Source organism: Protopterus annectens, chromosome 16.part0 (genome assembly GCF_019279795.1).
Source record: "Protopterus annectens isolate FY-2018-M chromosome 16.part0, PAN1.0, whole genome shotgun sequence".
Classification (NCBI taxonomy): Eukaryota; Metazoa; Chordata; order Ceratodontiformes; family Protopteridae; genus Protopterus; species Protopterus annectens.
Window position 1 is genome coordinate 383,864,887 of NC_056750.1, and position 19,517 is coordinate 383,884,403.

At 37.4% G+C, this 19,517-nt stretch overlaps 1 protein-coding gene across 1 annotated transcript in view; it reads left to right on the forward strand.

Moving 5' to 3' along the window:
* C5 (complement C5) overlaps positions 1 to 19,517 on the forward strand; it is a 1,726,304-nt gene that overhangs the window by 1,292,764 nt on the left and 414,023 nt on the right. The window contains exon 30 of the mRNA XM_044057986.1: positions 5,642 to 5,794. Within this exon, the coding sequence (XP_043913921.1) occupies positions 5,642 to 5,794 (153 nt within the window). The remainder of the gene's footprint in view (positions 1 to 5,641; positions 5,795 to 19,517) is intronic.

Genomic DNA, 19,517 nt, shown 5'->3' on the forward strand with positions numbered 1-19,517 from the left:
CTATGCTCTTCAAGACGAGGATTATCATGAAGGACATCAATCATCTATTCTTCTGAATTGTTTTTTTTTTGTACATGTTGCAGACAGCATGAATCTGTACTATTTGTTCTTTTTGAAGTAGTAGACTCAACCAGAACATTATAGAAGTTGTCTTCTCAACTGATTGAGAACTATTATTTTATAAGCACTGAGCTAATCACTTAGTTATTAATTATTTCTTCTCTGAAACAAAAATAAGACTAAATTTATTTCCTTACTGATTTTTGTTTGTTCAGGCTAACATTTAATTACAAATTCTTTCAGTAACTCCATTTTTTTTACTTCCCCTCTGCATTATTCTTTGCTACTCTACCCAGTGTCCCACCATCCGTCACTAAGTCTACCAGCTGCCTTACTTACCCCCCAGACTTTGTCAGTTTAGATATGAGGCAAGCATGAAGCCTAAGGGCATTCTGTGGGTCTGGCCAGCTACTTCCACAGGATATCTTTTCTTTATGCCTTACCCATTTCCCACACTCTCCCTTGCATTTGCATATCTTGATGAAAAGCTACTTATGTCATTTGACTCCTCCTCCCCCTCATGAAGCATCAAAAATGAACATTCTTTTATCAGGTATGGGCCTGTCCATACCTCACTACCAGTGGCTTGTACTCTCACGACACTAACTGAACCTGGGTCACCTAGGCCATAGTCAGGGATTTATCATAATAACATTTTTAAGGCAGTCTCAGTTCATGTCTGAAATTATTTTATATTTTCTTCTACCGTTAATAACTTCACTGTTTGCCAAAGAATTTCTAGTAATTCTTCAAGGTTCTCTGTTATGTATGCTAATGTTCAGCATAACTGTTATAGGTAGTTCTTTCCCTGGTTTTATTTCAGTTTTACTTTAATCTTTTTTAGATTAAATAAAACCCTATACAATATTATGTGTATCTTGGGCAAAGGCTTCATTCAGATCTGAAGATATCTTGCAAATATTTGTGATCTGTTTTACTTGATCTTCTTTATCGTATATATTCCTGGAATATGTGAAATGCATATACTGTTTTTTAAAAAAATCCACCCAAATAACAACAATAGATGACAATATTAGGAGAGTGGTTTAGTCCAGTTACTTTTAGATTTTAGCCATGAACTGGGTTTAGAGAGTGTGACACCTTGCACTGATTGCAGTCTACCAACTTTTTCAGGGCTGGTATAAGGGATCTACAACTCTCCAGTTTTCTGTAAATTCACTGGGTGCTGCTGTTAGGCCTTATGCTAAAATAATGTATTATTCACTGTTGTTATAATACAATGTTTAATACAGGTAAAAAGGATAAATATACTATTAAACTACAAATAACCATGGTTTTAAGAATGAACTATCAATCTGTCAAGAAATATTTCACATGCAGATATGAAACTAATATAATTTGAAAAACAAATTAATGTATCATGGAATGCACTAGCAAGCATGCCTTTATACATATTTAACAAATCTCACCAAACCCCATAACATCTATAATTTGCCAATATGTGGCTTACCCAGGAAAAGTCCAATTTTTAAATGCAACAGACAATACATTTAATTTACTATTAACAGTGAGTACTTTATCCCAAGTTATTAATCGGCTGTGTAGTGCAAATGAAACTGATAACATTTTTTACGTAATTTGACTTGAATACATATGTTACTCTATGGTATATTTTCAGACTTAATTGTATCAGCTATTTTCATTTTAATGGCATTAAAAACAACTAATTTTAATGTTCCTGTTCAACAACCTGAAAATTATTTTGAATCCACTTGCCTTTCTTTTGCAAAATGTAAAATGGTTCTACTCAGCAAATATTCTACAAAATTAATTACAAGTGTGGCAACATCTCTTCTCTTGCTTATAACTATGCATATTATGTGACCTGAATTTCATCTGCATCAAATTTATGTGCATACTATTGCTCTTTTTTATATCCATTACAGCCATAATGCAGCCTTAGTTTATCTCTCATTTTTCATAACTTGACTCACATTTTACCTTAACTTCATCCATTTCCTCAGTTAATTCTTTTAACTTAACTTTTTAATTGCCTTCCCATGTTTCTCCATTTCTTATACCCAAAATTATTCAAGTTGTATTTATAAATGATGCAGCTCACCAAATGTATTATTTGGCTTGATTATTCAGCTCTGTAAATCAGCTCTGTAAAATGCTCATTAATAGCTTCTTCTGGGCCTAGTGTCATTATGAAAATATCAAATAATTGGAAAGTTGCTTCTAGGCTTCTTAATAATTCTGAACTGTCTGTTCATTTACTGCCACTTGGTCTTTCTCCTCTTCATGAATAGTGAAAGTATTAAAGGAATTTAACTTTTTCTAGTAGAATAGCTGGGAACAGGTAAGTATGGCACATTTCCTCATTTCCCTGTGGAAGAAACCTTGAAGGTCTTTTTCCTCTAAGTTGCCTTGTAGGGACAGAATTGCTCTTCATTGCAAATTGAGCACATGTTTCTCTGTGAATTATAAGTCTGTACTTTTAAATACAAACTCTTGAAAAGAAGCGAAAATCTTTATTTCTACACATATCATTTTTCACATCTGGAAATATATTTCTCCATTCTGTAAATATGTTGCTCCACTTCTGACACAACATAATGTTTTCATGTTTGTCAAAATGCTCTGCTGTCAAAACATACCTTATAAACTCTTTGGTGTGCTTATTCAATCTGCCTTCAGGAAGGAATGTGTATCACATATTTTTTTAAAGAAATATACCCCATATATTGCAGACACTGTACAATTAGTGATTTTTTTAGCAGCTAAATATTATCCTTATCAGGGACTTTTCAGCTATGATTTATTGCTAATAATTTTATCTGTAAGTATTTTAAGTTTTTTGTATTATATCCACGGCATAATTTTATTTGCTTAAAATGTTTACCCTTGCCCATGTGGGGAACATGAACAGAATCCCTGTGTGTACCCCTTTATCTCCAAAGCAGTAAAAGTGCTTCTGTCTTAGAGTATGATCCCCCAAATTAAAAAAAAAAAACAACCAGATAAAAATCTACTGCCAATCATTAGTGGACCGGAGTTCCGCTGTGGTGACCCCTAACCGGGAAAAGCCGAAAGACACAACAACAACCAGATGAGATGGTATAAGAAAGTGTTTCACCTACTGCACAAAGCCTTTCCTAATGGTTAATCCATATGGTGAGTTCATACCACTCAAATGTCCAGATTTTCACAGACAATCTAGATTTTTGCCTCAGATATTTGGTCTGTTCTTCATAAACTTTGTGATTTTATGGATTTTTGCAGCAAATCAGTGATGACTGAAGTCACTAAATAATGACAGGCATTTGAGTTTCAGACTTCACATGCTTCAAAAATTGCATGGTAACACAATACCTTTTATTCTAGCAACTTTCTAAGTTTATAAGAACAATATTTACAATTTGTCTCTATTTGTGGGGTTTTGTCCCCTCAATATATTTGACTTTGCCCAGATTTTTTGTGCTAAGAGGTTGAGAACTATGGGCGAGTTCATGCATACCTTTTGGTCTGCTGCTACCACAATGATTTGCACCTTTAGGCTTCAAGCATGAGCCTACAGCTGCCAGAATAAAAACATATATAAATTCTGAAGTACTGATATGTGCTACAGCTTTGTGTTAGGGTGAACAATTTTTTCAATAATTATAACAAAACAATTTACCGACTGGTTTTACTTTTCCCTTATACAAAATTTTTGAAATGAAAGAAAAATGCTAGTACTTTCAGAAAGCAGCTATTTTGTAGAAATGTATAATATTTAAATATTATTATTATAAGGCACTGATGGTTTAATTAACTTTCAGGATGCATAAATGATATTCTGCAAACCTAAAATAGTTATGTACCAATCTGCCTGTAAACACAATTAGCAAGTAAACGGAAATGTATATAAAACTTGGGAGAGACAGTCGGCAGAATATATTCCTTTTTCTTAACAAAATATTTTATGTCAGTCAAAAAATAGCTCTCACCATGGATTAGCAAAGGTGCATAAACACCCACATAAATTTGCTCTTCAGCGTTGTGGAACAATAAATAAGAATAAGAAGTATTCTCTTCACCGAAGGTAGCCCTGTTCTTTAATATTCAAGCAGAGCACACAGGCATTCCTTGTAAAATGATAGTCCTCACAGCTAGGTATAATCCGCACAGCTAGGTATAAATCACTTCTCCAATACAATCCAGAAGTAGATTAAAACAAATTTTTAATATAACAATGACATGGCAAGCGCTTTCACCCGAAGGCTTCCTCAGGCCAATAAAACAATCATTATAAAACAGGGTATATATACTAAAAACCAATGACATCACTTCCTTTCAATTAAGTTTCAGACATAATCTACCAATACTTTTACAAAAATTTTTTTATATAAAAATAACATACAGACATAATTAAGACTGCCACTATATATTACTAATTCAAGCGCCATACACATAGGCTGCATCAGTTAACTGTTCTTAAATATACAGCAAGTGCATCGCTGTCAACTAACAATATTTAGATATATACGCAACAAATAGCGGCATTAACTTGGATAATTTAAATATTCAACAAGCGTACAAGTAAATAAGTTAGACAAGCAACACCTGACATGACAGTTGTAACTGGAAGATGCTAAAAATCATACCAATATGAATGCATTCTTAATAAAATCCTTTTTCAAGGAAAATATGTTGACTCTGTTATTTCCTAAAACCTTGATGCATAAGCCGCTAGTAACATCGCTAACATGAATAATCATTCAAATCCTACGCTTTAGCTGCATCCACCAACAGCACATAAGTGCTAACACAGCAAATACAGCGCTGGCTTAGGTGACCTCAATATTCAACTAAGGGCAATCATAAATAGCGATATTTGTCTAAATAATCTAAATATTCATTTTAGCTAAATAATAAATATACAAAGCAATGAATTAAGTAAATCATACAATTGTAACTGATGTAAGATCATGCCTGTATAACAGCAATCATCGTGAAATCCATTTCCAAAAATGATCATTACTTTTGTTTACATTATACCTGAATATATACACCACTTGGAAGGATGTCATTGGTTTTTAGTATATATACCCTGTTTTATAATGATTGTTTTATTGGCCTTCGGAAGCCTTCGGGTGAAAGCGCTTGCCATGTCATTGTTATATTAAAAATTTGTTTTAATCTACTTCTGGATTGTATTGGAGAAGTGATTTATACCTAGCTGTGCGGATTATACCTAGCTGTGAGGACTATCATTTTACAAGGAATGCCCGTGTGCTCTGCTTGAATATTAAAGAACAGGGCTACCTTCGGTGAAGTGAATACTGCTTATTCATATTTATTGTTCCACAATGCTGAAGAGCAAGTTTATGTGGGTGTTTATGCATCTTTGCTAATCCATGGTGAGAGCTATTTTTTGACTGACATAAAATATTTTGTTAAGAAAAAGGAATATATTCTGCCGACTGTCCCTCCATACATTTCCGTTTATGGTCTGAATTGAAGGGAGAGCCGATTTCTGGGCAGCAACCATTGTTTTTATATCACAATTAGCAACTAAACTGCAACATGATGGATTTTTATTTTCTTTCCTGATGACACTTTGTTTGTTTTTAAGGATACAGTTGTTGCCCTGGAAGCCCTCACAGAGTATTCAATTCTTCTTAAGCGTATCACTCCAGACATGATTATAAAAGTATCATATAAGAAACAAGGAGTACTGAAACAATATGATCTTTCTGAGAACAAGTATTTTGCACGACCAGTAGAGGTAAGTTAATTCAACAACCAAAACAAATGTGGGTTCTATCAAATTTTGAATTATGGAATATACAAGATATTGGAGTATAAAAAAATTAATGTGGGTAATGCCCTCACTTCAAGATCAAGAAGAAATTAATTAATGTGTCTGTCTTTCTTTCTTTATTTTACATTTGTTTACCAGGATGGTCCGACTGGGACAGTGCTCAGTTTTAGCAGAGGCCTGGGGAGTAAAGCTCCAGCCTAAGCTTACATACAAAATCATCACATCAAATAATAGAAATTATAGACAAAAAAGGAGTGTTAACACATTTACAGGATACAAATGTAAAAATAATAATATATACATAGTATCAAAATAGAACACTATAGTCTATCCTCGGTGGTACAGAGGTAGCGTTGTTGACTCACAGCAAGTGGTTCTCCCATTCGATTCTCAGCTAGTGTGCAGGGAGTGCCTTCTGTGTGGAGTCAGCATGTCCTCCCCGTGGGTCGAGTGGCGTTCCAAAAGACATGCGTGAATGGGCATGCCTTCATTGAAGGTTGGACGTCGAGCTGGCAACTCGGCACCATGAAAATCTACTGCCAATCATTAATGGACCGGAGTTCCACTGTAGCGACCCCTAACCAGGAAAAGCCGAAAGAAAAGAGAGAGAGAGTATCAAACAGAACAAGAATTTAAACACTTGAATATAGACAAATATATGGTTGAACTTATATATGTGGAGGAACATAACATTAGTTAGGAAATTAAGTAGGGGAATCACTTAGACAAAATAGTGTATAGTTAGTAATACTTCTGTGATGAGAGTTGCAGCTAGGAAATGTAACTACTTGTAGAGAAGTAATGTTGTTAGAAGGGATATGTTAACAGAGTTACTATGAACAGCCAAATTGTATAAGTAATGCTAAGTTAATAATTAACCTGGAGTGTTACATGTGCAAAGGATTTAAATAAATGTCTTTTGAGAGATATTCTGAAATGATTAAGATTGCTTATGGATCTAATACACTGAGCAGAGTGGAGGAGGTGCGTTGACTACAACTCTGATCTGAGATATATATATATATATATGTATCCTGTTTTTTTGGCTTATTTATACTGATTATTGTTTCTAGCAATTTATTTATAGCACTTTTTATTGCCTGCTGCATAGTTTTTACTGCATTTTATTGCTATTAACTAATCTGCATGGGTAACTGATTTGTTTGCAGTTAAAAGCATTCTGTAGAGTCTCTTTGCTCCTTTATCTGTTTAAAAACTTTCATTCTGTGGCTTTCTGTAGTGTTTACTGTCTAAAGAGTGTAGGCTAATAGCTTTAGTATTGGGTCCCCACCCTCCCTGTTGGTGTCTTGTTGCTATACTTGGTGGCTTTGCAGTTGCCCACCCCTACTGTAAATTTGATCTGGGACACTCTTCCCAGTCTAGTGTCATTAGCTTATTCTACCTAATGCAGAGAGAACATTTGAGAAGGCCTTCTGTTCCTCCTTTCTCCATTTCAAAAAAAAAAAAAAATTCCCTGAATCTCCTTGTGTTCTGACTGCGCTTCTCAAACATTTTGGAAATATAGAGTATATTTTAGAACATTTATTATAACTGTATTTGCCTTAATATTGCTACAACTCAAGTGCTCTAGGTTGTACTGCATCTGAATTGTTTGTGTGTTTTAGCTGCTTTTCTGTACATATAGACTTTTCTGTATATGTAGACTAACTACTTATTCTGCTGTATTACTGCCTCTTAAATAGTTTTTCAGTTGTGCACTTGCCTTGCTTCATTTAAAAAGTTTAAAATTGCTAATTCATTAGAGTTTTAATTGCATTTACTGTTTAGGATTACACACTCAAGTGTGTTAGCCTTTTCTGTGTTTATTTACTGTATTATTGCATTGTTTAGCCTGTTTAAAAAAAATAAAAAAAATACTATCTTGTTTGCTCGTTTCCCACCTTTCCTAACCAAATCCCAGGCTTTGCTTGTCTCAGGACTTTATTTTCTGAGTTCAGAGCTATCCAGACCTTGCTGTGGTAGAGGGAAGTCCTACTGCTTACCAGTGGGAGTGGTGAGCGTTGTACTACCTATCTAACACTAGAGGAGTGGTTTCCAGCTCTGAAAATGTAATTTTAGTAGCCTTTTTGGGCTGATTTCTATCCCTTTCAACTTTCTGGCTTAAAAATGCGTGTGTTTGTACATTTTTCACATTGTGCAGCATCGCGAGGCTACAGTTAAACTAGTCCAGGTGCCAGAAAGTCTGCTCTTGAAATTTTCCTTTAGAACTAGCTGATGTCTCAGTAGTAGCACTAAAATCTGAACCACTGTGACTAGCACTTGCTCTAGAACCTGCTGGAAAGCACTAGGAAGCCTGCAACTGATACAAGCACTCAACTCTCCTTGTCAATAAGGAGAAATTAATCATAGGCACTAAACAGCCTATAACTGCAAAGTACCTTGCAAAGGTAAAGGAAAACAGCTCTTATACTTTACAAAAAAAGCACCTAAACAGGCATGTCCAAGGGTCAGCTTCCGGTGATTTCTCCTGTCCACCTGGTGAATCTGGGCATACTGGGGCAATGTGACAACTGCCTCATGTACACAGACAACCCTCTCCTCCTACCACCCAACACTACAACCTGCGAGAGATGCACTTACATAGCCAAACTGGAAGCAAAGCTCTCTCCGGCCAAGATTGTGCTAGTCAAGAGGAGAAGGTTAACACCTGCACTACACCTCAAGCAACTCATAGCCCTTCAAAACCTACACACAGCAACACTAAACTCACATATGCAGAGGCCCTTAACATTAACCTGCCCAAACAACAAGGACCTCCGAAGCTGAAATGCAAACAAACACCAGTCACGACCAGTGGGACATATAGCTCACAACACCAGTGTGCCACCCAACATCAGCCCCTAAGGCAAGACAATGTACACAACACTTGAGTCATAGGTGACTCTATAGTCAGGCACACTGATGTCCCACTCACCAGGCTGAACAAGGAGAAAATTACATTCAGCTGCCTGTCGAGTACCAGGATCTGCCACATAACGCATGCACTCAAGTCACTCCACAACAAGTACAAATACAACTCTGTCATTGTCCATGCTGGAGTGAATGACTTGTGATGTACCTCCCTGGACTATATGAAAAGAGACATGGAAGAGCGCTCGGATCATGTGGCTCAGGCAGGTATGACCCTAGCCCTGAGTAGTATCCTGCCTTCGCCCAGAATGATACCACAGTATAAGGACAAAATGATTGACTTCAACAATTGGCTAAGCTTCTGGTGTCATTCAAAGGGGATCCAGTATCTGTCTGCCTGAAAAGACATGATCGACAAACCACGAGGCTTTGCCAGAGATGGTCTGCACTTGTCACCCCTGGGATTCAGGTTACTGTCTAAAGCTCTTGCCACCCCTATAGTGCCTTTTTTAGGCAAGGTTCAAAGGACAAAACCATCACCTTAACAGATACAAGCATGAAAAATCTGAAGGTAATGCTACTCAATGCTAGAAGTCTAAACCTCAAAATGCACTCTCTTGAAGCACACCTAAAAATAAATGGAGAACATCGATATCTGTGCATTAACTGAGACCTGGATTAAGGATCCAGAGAGCACCCCTGCAATACCAGCCTACAACACTTACCACACTTTTCGGCCACAAAACCAAGACCGAAACACTAAAGGTGGAGGAGTGTGCATATTCACCAAGGATATTCACACCTCCAGGCTAGTTGCCCAACACAATGTATCTGAAATTCTCCAGGTGCAACTAACACTAGGTAAGACGGCAATCCAAATTGTAGCTTCCTACAGATCCCCCACCATGCCCCAAAATTCTCACTACATCTTTCTAAACATACTGGAAAATATTAAGATACAACCAAACACCCTAATACTGGGTGATTTCAATTACCCTGCCATTAACTGGGAAAACTGCTCAGGTACCAACTCCTTTTCCCAGCGGTTATTGGAATTCATAAATTCCAATACCCTGGATCAACTAATCCATTGTCCCACCAGAGGCTCCAGTATCCTAGACCTGGTCATTACCAACATGGGAGATAGATGCTCCACACCAGTGGTCGCCCCCTCATTGGTCAGGTCTGACCATAAGCAAATCACCTTTGAAATCCACATCCCACCCCCACCCCCCAGTAAGGAAGCCTCCTTAAAAAACTTCTCCAAAGCCAACTTCATGCTATTGAAGTAAGAAGTGACAAACTTCATGACACCCATGCAGACGGGATTTGAAAGTTCAACTGCAGAATCCTACACTAAGGCAATGTACAAGCACATCCACTTGTGCATAAATCGTGCCATCCCAAATAGAACCAAGATGCTCTCCTCCAAAAAAAAGGAAGCCAATCTGGTGGTCCCCTTCTATAAACAAACTATACAACAGAAGGAAGAAGCTGTTGCAGAAAAGAGGAAAATCCCAGGATGCAAAAAACTCCCTTACCAGCCTCAGTAAGAAACTGAGATCCCTCATAAAATCCTCAAAAGCTAGTTACGAAAATAAAATTGCCAAAGATTCCAAAGACAACCACAAGGCATTCTATAGTTATGTCAAGAATCTAAATGGCAATGCTCAAATCTGCTCTGAGCTTCAACAGAATGGAATTAAATATACTGATCCCAAGGATATTGCCAATATCCTGGCAGATCGAATTAGTACCAACTTCACCCCCCTCTCACCCCCTAAAGGGCCCATCTCAATACCAAAAGTTTGCCAAATTCCGGTAATCATGGCCACACAGGTAGAAACCGCACTCTCCAAAGAATACAGCATCCATGGGACCAGATGACATTTCAGGTTGTGTACTACATGAACTACAAAATGAACTGGCACCTCACCCAAGTGTCATATTTAATCACAGCCTCACCTCAGGCTTCATGCCCACTGAGTGGCGCACAGCTACAGTTATCCCACTCCACAAGGGGGGATCCACCTTGGATCCCGGGAACTACCATCCCATCAGTCTGACGAGCTTGATCTGCAAGGGCATGGAACGCATTATCATGGAACTAATAAACAAAGACATTGGCAACCTTCAAACACTGGACCCCACCCAGTTTGGGTTTGTGAAGGGCGGATCTTGTCTTCTGAACCTGATTGACTTATTCGAATCAGTCTCCAGAGCTGTGGACGATGGTAAGGTGGTCCACACAGCCTATCTGGACCATGTCACGGACTTCAACACCACCCCCCACTCTGGAATCATAGATAAACTTACTAAGCTGGGCATAAATCCCTATGTCACTCAGTGGGTTGCCAACTGGCTTACTGACAGAACCCAGACTGTAAAAGTAGCCGACTCTAAATCCAGCTCCAGACAACTGACAAGTGGAGTACCTCAGGGTTCAGTCCTGGGACCACTCTTGTTTGGCATATACTTCTCTGAAGTACAGGCAAACACTAAGGGACTCTGGCTAACAAAGTTTGCAGATGACTGCAAACTGGGAGCCATTATTGAATCCTCAAATGATGTGGATATTCTACAAAAGGGCCTTACAGAAACAGATGCCTGGTGCCAGAGCCATGGGCTCAAGCTTAATGCCAAGAAATGTATAGTTATCCCATTTGGAAAAAAAACATGTACATCGAAAGTATGATGAGAGATTTAGGGACATAGGTGGACAGTGGTCTCACATTCGATAACCATATCACCACAACAGTTTGGAAATCCTTCTATGTGGCACACATCATCACTAAGGGCTTTTCATCCAGAAAAAAGGAGGGAATTGTCCCACTGTACTCATCCCTCATTAGACCCATTATAGAGTATAATGCCCCATTTGGTATGTACCTCACAAGACATCTGCAACAGCTGGAAAGGCCACAGAAATACCTCACTAAAAGAATCACAGGCCTAAAGCAGATGCCATATGCTGACCATCTAAAAAAACATCAGCTATACTCTGTGGCATACTGTCAACTCAGAGGCGATCTCTGCTTAACATACAAGGCCATGTCAAACCCTGAGCAGTTGGACATGCTCCACTTAAAGAAATCCCAATCCCTCAGAGTCACATGCTCCAGGGTTTTAAACCTTGTCATCACAATGAACAAAACATGCTGGAGGGATAGGTTCCTGACCCAGAGACTCTCCATATGCTGGAATAGACTGTCCATACATGTCAAGCAGAGCGCCTCATTGGCCCTCTTCAAAAGGAACCTTGATGATTGGATGGGAGATAGGAAATTCACCCCAGGGATCATGTCAGTCACCCTGCTAGACAGGGGTCCAGAGAAGTAAATATTGTGGGAAGAAATATCCAGGGAATTGTTATGGCTAGGCTTGTATAGGCCCTAGGGCTGATAGCCTAGTACCAGCCTATGAACCTATAATTGGTCCATGCAGCTTTTAGGACTAAATCCTTGTCTTGGCTTGAGAAAAATCTTACAATCCAAGGAAGAGCAAAAGGAAGAGGTAATACAGATGGCAGAATTCCAGATTCAAAAGTTTATTAGATACAATCCAGTTCAAGAAAATGTTAACGCTTTCACAGTACTCTCTACTGCTTCATCAAACATACTCACAGAATGTAGAAAACCCACTTTTAAGCAATTAAGACACATCATTGACCACTCCCTTCCATATTAACATTTAAAATGACAGTGTCATACATAGTGCAAAAAGAGCTGACATATTTTATTGAAATATTCACTGAAAAGTATACACTTAGAAATATTTACTAAAAATATTAACTAAAAATAAAAATAAAAACTAATAAAAACAAAATAAAAAGCAGGAACTAAAGAGTTTGTATATATTCACCTCTTAAGTCTCATGGATTTAAGTATAGGCTTAATGGGTACTTTATCATTAAGCCCCTTTCCATGATCTGATCTCAGTTTGACTATCCACTGCATCTCCTTTGCCTCTGTTTTATTCCTAATGTTGCCCATTCTAATGCCCACTGTAGTTCTATCTATAATAAGAAATGAAAACTTATGTGTTGGATCAGTAACCAATACATGTCTAAATAAGGCATTGGTGGCCACCTGATGTTGCAACTCATAAAGCTGTTCCCTGATACAATGTCTGAACATCCTATCCATTTTCCCAACATAGAATGCACTGCATACCTGGTAAACTGCCAGGTACAGTAAATGCTCAGAAGAGCAAGTGCCCCCAACTTTAAAGAATAACCTCCTATTAAAATCAGGGTGATGGAACCAGCCCATTGAATTAATATGCTCACATTTATTACATTTACCACATGGAATGGTACACCATCATTCATGGCCCTCATACTGAGTCATCCTTGGATAACAATGTATGCTTCAAATTTCTCATATTCTTATATAAGAAAGTAGGTTTTGGTCCAACAACTTCTCTTACTGCCGGAGCTACAATCAAAAGTGACCAATGCTTCTTATATACATCTAGTATAGGTTTAATATTATTAGTGTATCTGACCGGAAGCCTTAACTTAGCTTTTGTACCTACAAGTTGTCCACTAGTGGCTGACTGGGTCACCCTTTCTGAGAAGTAAGGTTTCGCTATGGTATTTCTCATATCCTTAGCTTCTGACATGATCTCAGAGGCTCTATTCTTCCTAAAGCCTCTGTGCACAAATTTATCTTCTAACTCATTAAGCTCTTGATTGAACACAACTGTATCAGTACTGAGGTGAGACACCCTCATACTCTGCCCTTTCACAATATTATCAAAGATATGATTGCGATGCATACTAGATCTGGTTAATAGTGTATTTCTATAACATTCTTTCCTATGTGTCATGGTGTTAACTGTACCTTCCTCATTTACATAGGTCTTGGCATCCAACAAATCTATAGTGCATGTGGAATGGCTCATAGTGAGCCATAGGAAAGTTGTAGAATGATTTAAATAATGATGGGAGTCAATAAGTTGTTCCACGGTACCCTTCCAAATAAAAATAAATCTTTTATAATCCCACTAAATGTTTAAATTGTCCATCTAATATGTGTTCTTTCTCCCAGGCAGCCATAACCAGGTTGGCGTAGCTACTGGCACATGAAGTGCCCATAGATACTCCATCTCTCTGTAGATAAATCTGTTGGTCAAAAACAAAAATGTTGTTTTCTAAGATGATCTCCATCAGAAATGTGTAGAATACTATCGTTTTACTATCCAGACTAGTATGAGTACTCAGCAACTGTTCCAACATCTCAACACCTTTATCATTGGGAATTTTAGTAAAAAGAGGCTGGACGTCCATAGTGACCATTATGTCCCTCAGTCTATTGCCCCTCTCCTTGAAATATTCAAATAAACTCTGCACAAACTCCTTGGTGTCTTTAAGTACTATCACATATTTATCCAAGAAGGGTCTCAATTTATTTTCCAAGAAAATAGAGGCTCCATGGACCACCCCCCTCCTGCAACAATTGGTCTCATGGGGGGGATTTTCATCATTCTTGTGTATTTTTGGCAATTCCTGTATGATCGGAATAACAGGTTCCGAAACAAAAAAATACTGATATAAACTCAACTCACACAATCTTAACGTAAGGCATTCTGTCAAAGCATTATTGATCCTTCGGATCATCAAATTAACGTCCTCAGCATTAATCTTCCAATATACTGTATCATCCTCTAAGAGCTCTCTCATCTTATAAAATAGAATACTTGATCCATTATTACAACGGGCCCACCTTTATCAGCAGGGCGTATGCATATATATCATCATTCTGGAGGTCTTGTAAAGCCTTCATTTCCTGCTTATTCATATTAAAAAAATTGCTTTTACTAAACATTTGATTGTTATTCATACATGTCTTCAATACAGAGTTTTTCAAATACAGTTAAAGCAACATTGTTGTTTTGTATTAAAGTACTTGGTTTAGAAAATGTAGTATGGTTCATATTATTACCAAACATTATACTCAAAGTCACTGACCTTAGAAAGCACTTCAAATCTATCACAAAGTCTGATATATTAGCCTGCTTCGAAGGTATTAAAACTCAAACCCTTCTCTAATACAGCCATCTCATGTTGGGTTAAGCCTTTACTGGAAATGTTCCAAACTATTGATTCACTGTGTTCTGCCACATTCTTTTTAAAGTTCTCATTGTCATATGCTGTTCCTCTTCTGGTTTCCTCTTCATGCGAGTCCTGCTCCTCGACCTCTGCCTGCTGTGGTCTAAATTCAAAGCAATGGGTAAAGGATAGGCACAGGATGTAAGGTTCCCTCTCTGTTCAGTTGCACTCATCTGGCGCCCTCTAGTGTTCAATGATGTTTTCGTTGGAAACCCCTGTGCTTGTAGGTTGGACTGCAGGAGTTTTCCTTCTGGCCCCATTTGCATCACTCGTTCCCTGCATCAGTCCCATACACACAGGGCCAGTTCCAGCTACTATGTCATTAGTATTTTGAACAATATTCTGACATCTCCCTTCTGAGACAGTGGACTGTTCTACCAAACAGTCTGTAGTTAAGTTCGAACAAGGGGGGTGTGGCTGGTTCCTCATATCACCCAGGGGTGTTGCCAATTATCAGGCTCCTGATTCGTTTATTTGTTGGGCGTTGTACCTCCTGATCCTCCCCATTGGGCATTAGTTTGACCCTGTTGTGTGGACTTCGACTATGCAAAAACATGGCCCTGAGCTTTCTATGTTTCTGCAGCAAAGCTTTCCGTTCATACACAGAAAGCAAGTCCATAATGGTGCTTAGTTTTGAATCCACTAAATCCGATGGAAATTCACAGAACAATTGCTCCTGCAGACAGTTAACATGCTCAACTAATTCCTTTTCTTCTGGTTTAAAGTAGTCCATAATCAGCTTCATATAGCTGAAGCTGAGTTCGTTTTTCAATCTCTGCCAATCTACTAGTAATTTCGGATGTGTATTGCCATAGGTAGGCATCCTAACAACTCTAGGGCCCCTAGGAATCATGCCCAACTTGATGCAAGCCTCAAAGTGAAAGCATTGCATCTGCAGACGATTTAATTTATGCAAAAAGTTCTCTAACTGATTCAATAGCTCTCGTAAATGGTCGTGTTCACCTCCTCCATCATAGTGTTAATACTGCTGCTAAATAATTCTTCCAGCAGTGGATTAGAACTCCTAAATAAACAGTTCTTAATTCTATCCTTGCAAACCACAGTTACATGGTGAGTAGTATCCAGACAAGATATCTGTTCAAGTGGTGCTTCAGACCCCCCCCAATCACTGCTTTAGGAGCACCGATACCACAAACAATACTGGAAACAGCAAAAAAAAAACAGCAACTCCAACATTTAGCGTATGTGGCAGTTTGCCAGGTATGCATTGCGTTCTATGTAGGGAAAATGGATAGGATGTTCAGACATCGTATCTGGGAACATCTTCATGAGGTGCAACATCAGGTAGCCACCAATACCTTATTTAGACAAGTATCAGTTACTGATCCAACAAATAAGTTTTCATTTCTTATTATAGATAGAACTACAATGGGCATTAGAATGGGTGACATTAGGAATAGAACAGAGGCAAAGGAGACACAGTGGATAGTCAAACTGAAAGCAGATCATGGAAAGGGGCTTAATAATAAAGTACCCATTAAGCCTATACTTAAATCCAGGTGACTTAAGAGATAAATATATACAAACTCCTTAGTTCTTGGTTTTTATTTTGTTTTTATTATTTTTTATTTTTATTTTTAGTTAATATTTTTTAGTAAATATTTCTAAGTGTACACTTTTCAGTGAATATTTCAATAAATATGTCAGCTCTTTTTGCACTATATATGACACTGTCATTTTAAATGTTAATATGGAAGGAAGTGGTCAATGATATGTCTTAATTGCTTAAAAGTGGGTTTTCTACATTTTGTGAGTATGTCTGATGAAGCAGTAGAGAGTACTGTGAAAGGGCTAACATTTTCTTGAACTGGATTGTATCTAATAAACTTTTGAACCTGGAATTTTGCCATCTGCGTTACATCTTCCTTTTGCTCTGCGTTACATCTTCCTTTTGCTCTGCGTTACATCTTCCTTTTGATCTGCGTTACATCTTCCTTTTGATCTGCGTTACATATTCCTTTTGCTCTGCGTTACATCTTCCTTTTGATCTGTGTTACATCTTCCCTTTGATCTGTGTTACATCTTCCTTTTGCTCTGTGTTACATCTTCCTTTTGCTCTGCGTTACATCTTCCTTTTGCTCTGCGTTACATCTTCCTTTTGCTCTGTGTTACACCTTCCTTTTGCTCTGTGTTACATCTTCCTTTTGCTCTTCGTTGGATTTCTATTTGTATTGGGAGAGGTATTTATTCGGAGTTGCTGTTTTTTTGCTGTTTTCAAAAATCTTACAATCACTACCTTAGTGAGGGTGTTTTTTTTTTAAGATGAGTTGGAAAGTGATCTGTGTGCCCTTTTGATGCCAAAAGAAAAAGTTTCAGGCAGGTTCAAAGTTTTAGGCAGCCAGGTATTAAGGGACTGAATCATACAATCTCCCTCTTCTTTTTCAGGAATCCCGTAAATCCTGATGTTATGCCTTCTAGATCTGTTCTCTAAGTCTTTTATTCTTTAATGGAATAAATTGTTTTGTTTCAGAAGAAATTCAGTGTCATTCTCATTTTTAAGTAATTGTCCATCAAAATCAAACACTGCCTCTTCTATACTTGCGATTTGTGATGATTGTTGTTTAAGAGACTCACTCAGCACTTCAGCTTGTTTTTTTACATTCTTGTTTAAACTTGTCCATTTTGATGTCTAATTTATCTGTCTTTACAGATAACTCTTTGATGTTACTTAGTATAGCATGCATCTCTTTTTTCATTGTACTGTCTGTGCTGTAAACTGTACATTCTGAGACAACTATTAGTATTAGCAATTAAAAGAGTTTCAGACTTGATATTTTTGTAGGAAATCTTCCAGCAGATGTTCAACTATAAATCCATCATGTTTTGAAATGTTCTATTTGAGTTTTTATTTTAGTAAAAATCCTATCAGAGGTGTTAAAATGAAGCAGAGATAAAGAAAGAGTCCTGTTAACTGCTTCCCATCTTGGCCATGCCCCCTCTTGAATGGATTCTTGATGTGCAGACTTTGTCAAAACACATTTTACCATGTATTTAATGAATACATGTAGACTATTCCAGAAACAATGTTCTGAGTTTTGTTTTCCAGTAATACACCAATATACACAAGAAATGCTTGTGCCACCGGATGCTGTGTGTTATTATTGTATTGGCTCATATACCACATATTTAACAAATATTCTTATTAACTTTATTGCTGAAAAAATATCACTCAATCTCTTTTCACTTTACTTTCCCCATTAATTCAGATGTTTAGCTAAATATTTGTTTGGATCATTCCACTGGTATAAGTGCAAAAAGGAGGACATTTCAAGTTACTGTTGGCAAAACAGATTTTTACAGGGAAGGTAGTAAGTGATAGAATGTAATTCTTAAAGCAACGACATTCTATAAATCATTGGAAAGGTTCAAAGTTGCTTGCTGGGGTAGCTACAATACTTGATGAGACTCAATTGACCTAATATCTTCTTTTGGCATTCTACATGCTTACTTAGATGTAAAAGAGGGAAAGGCAGGGACAGGGAGACTAAGTTTTGTGTATGGAGTAGATTGGCCTGACTTCCATGGAGTTTATCAGGGCATTTGACCCATCTTGCAACAGTATAAAAACATATATAAATTGCTCACTGCTATTCCCTTGACTGCAGTTGCTAGACTGCTTTTTCATCTCTCTGTCTTTAGCCCTTGGTCCAGTCTTGTCTGCATTTATCTATCTTATCATCCCCATTTCACTATTATAAATCTCAGCATATGATATAGTTGTCCTATTTATTTCAATTTTCAAATGCTTCTTGTGATAACCCCCAAGCTGACTTTACATTTTTCTCTTCTTGCTTTATGTAGACTTTTTTCTGGACTTTCTCCAATGTATATTTCAGAGCCATCCTCATACTAGCCCTTTCTTCTTCTTGTTACAACATCCATTGCTTATTTGTTTGTGTAATGGAGAAAGTGAACTGGATCTTTTCAGACCATTTTTATCCACAGACCTAGCCACAATTTCAAAGGTCGATCAACTGCTTATTGACAGAAAAAAAAAGTTTTCGCAAGGAGGTAAGCAGTCTGTGCCCCCCACCCCCTTGCTAATTGTATTTTATTATTATTTATTATTTAACATTTGTTAACCTGGATAGTCCGACTGGACAGCTAGTGTCCATTTTTCATCAGAGTCCCAGGGAGAAAAGCTGCATACAGTTACAAAATAGAGAGTAATGAATGATAACAGTTGTAGGTTACAAATGTAAATGAAAATAACTGTTAGGGAACATGCTATAGAAAAGTTTAAACAGTTAACAGTACATTGACATACAAATATGTGAGCATAGCACTTTCATGGAAAGAGCATATGTATAATGTATGAGCAAGACATTTACCTAGTAAACAACTATATGTACAAAATATATATATATATATATATATATATATATATATATATATATATATATTTATATACAATGAGCATTGGCAGGGCACAGTATTGGTAAACACCAGAAGCATAAGGAAAATAAATTCCTTTAGTAGGGTGAGGCTTCAGGGAAGTCCATTGCAGTTACATAAATGTTTGGTGTAGAGATATGATTTAAGGAGGTTTTTGAAAGTGAAAGTACAGTTTTGTAATCTGAGGTCAGGAGATAGGGTGTTCCAAGTTTTAGCAACTTCATGAGGGAAGAGAGATTCCCCAGAGCTGTTTTTACATGGAACGTTTTTGATTAGGACTTTATTACT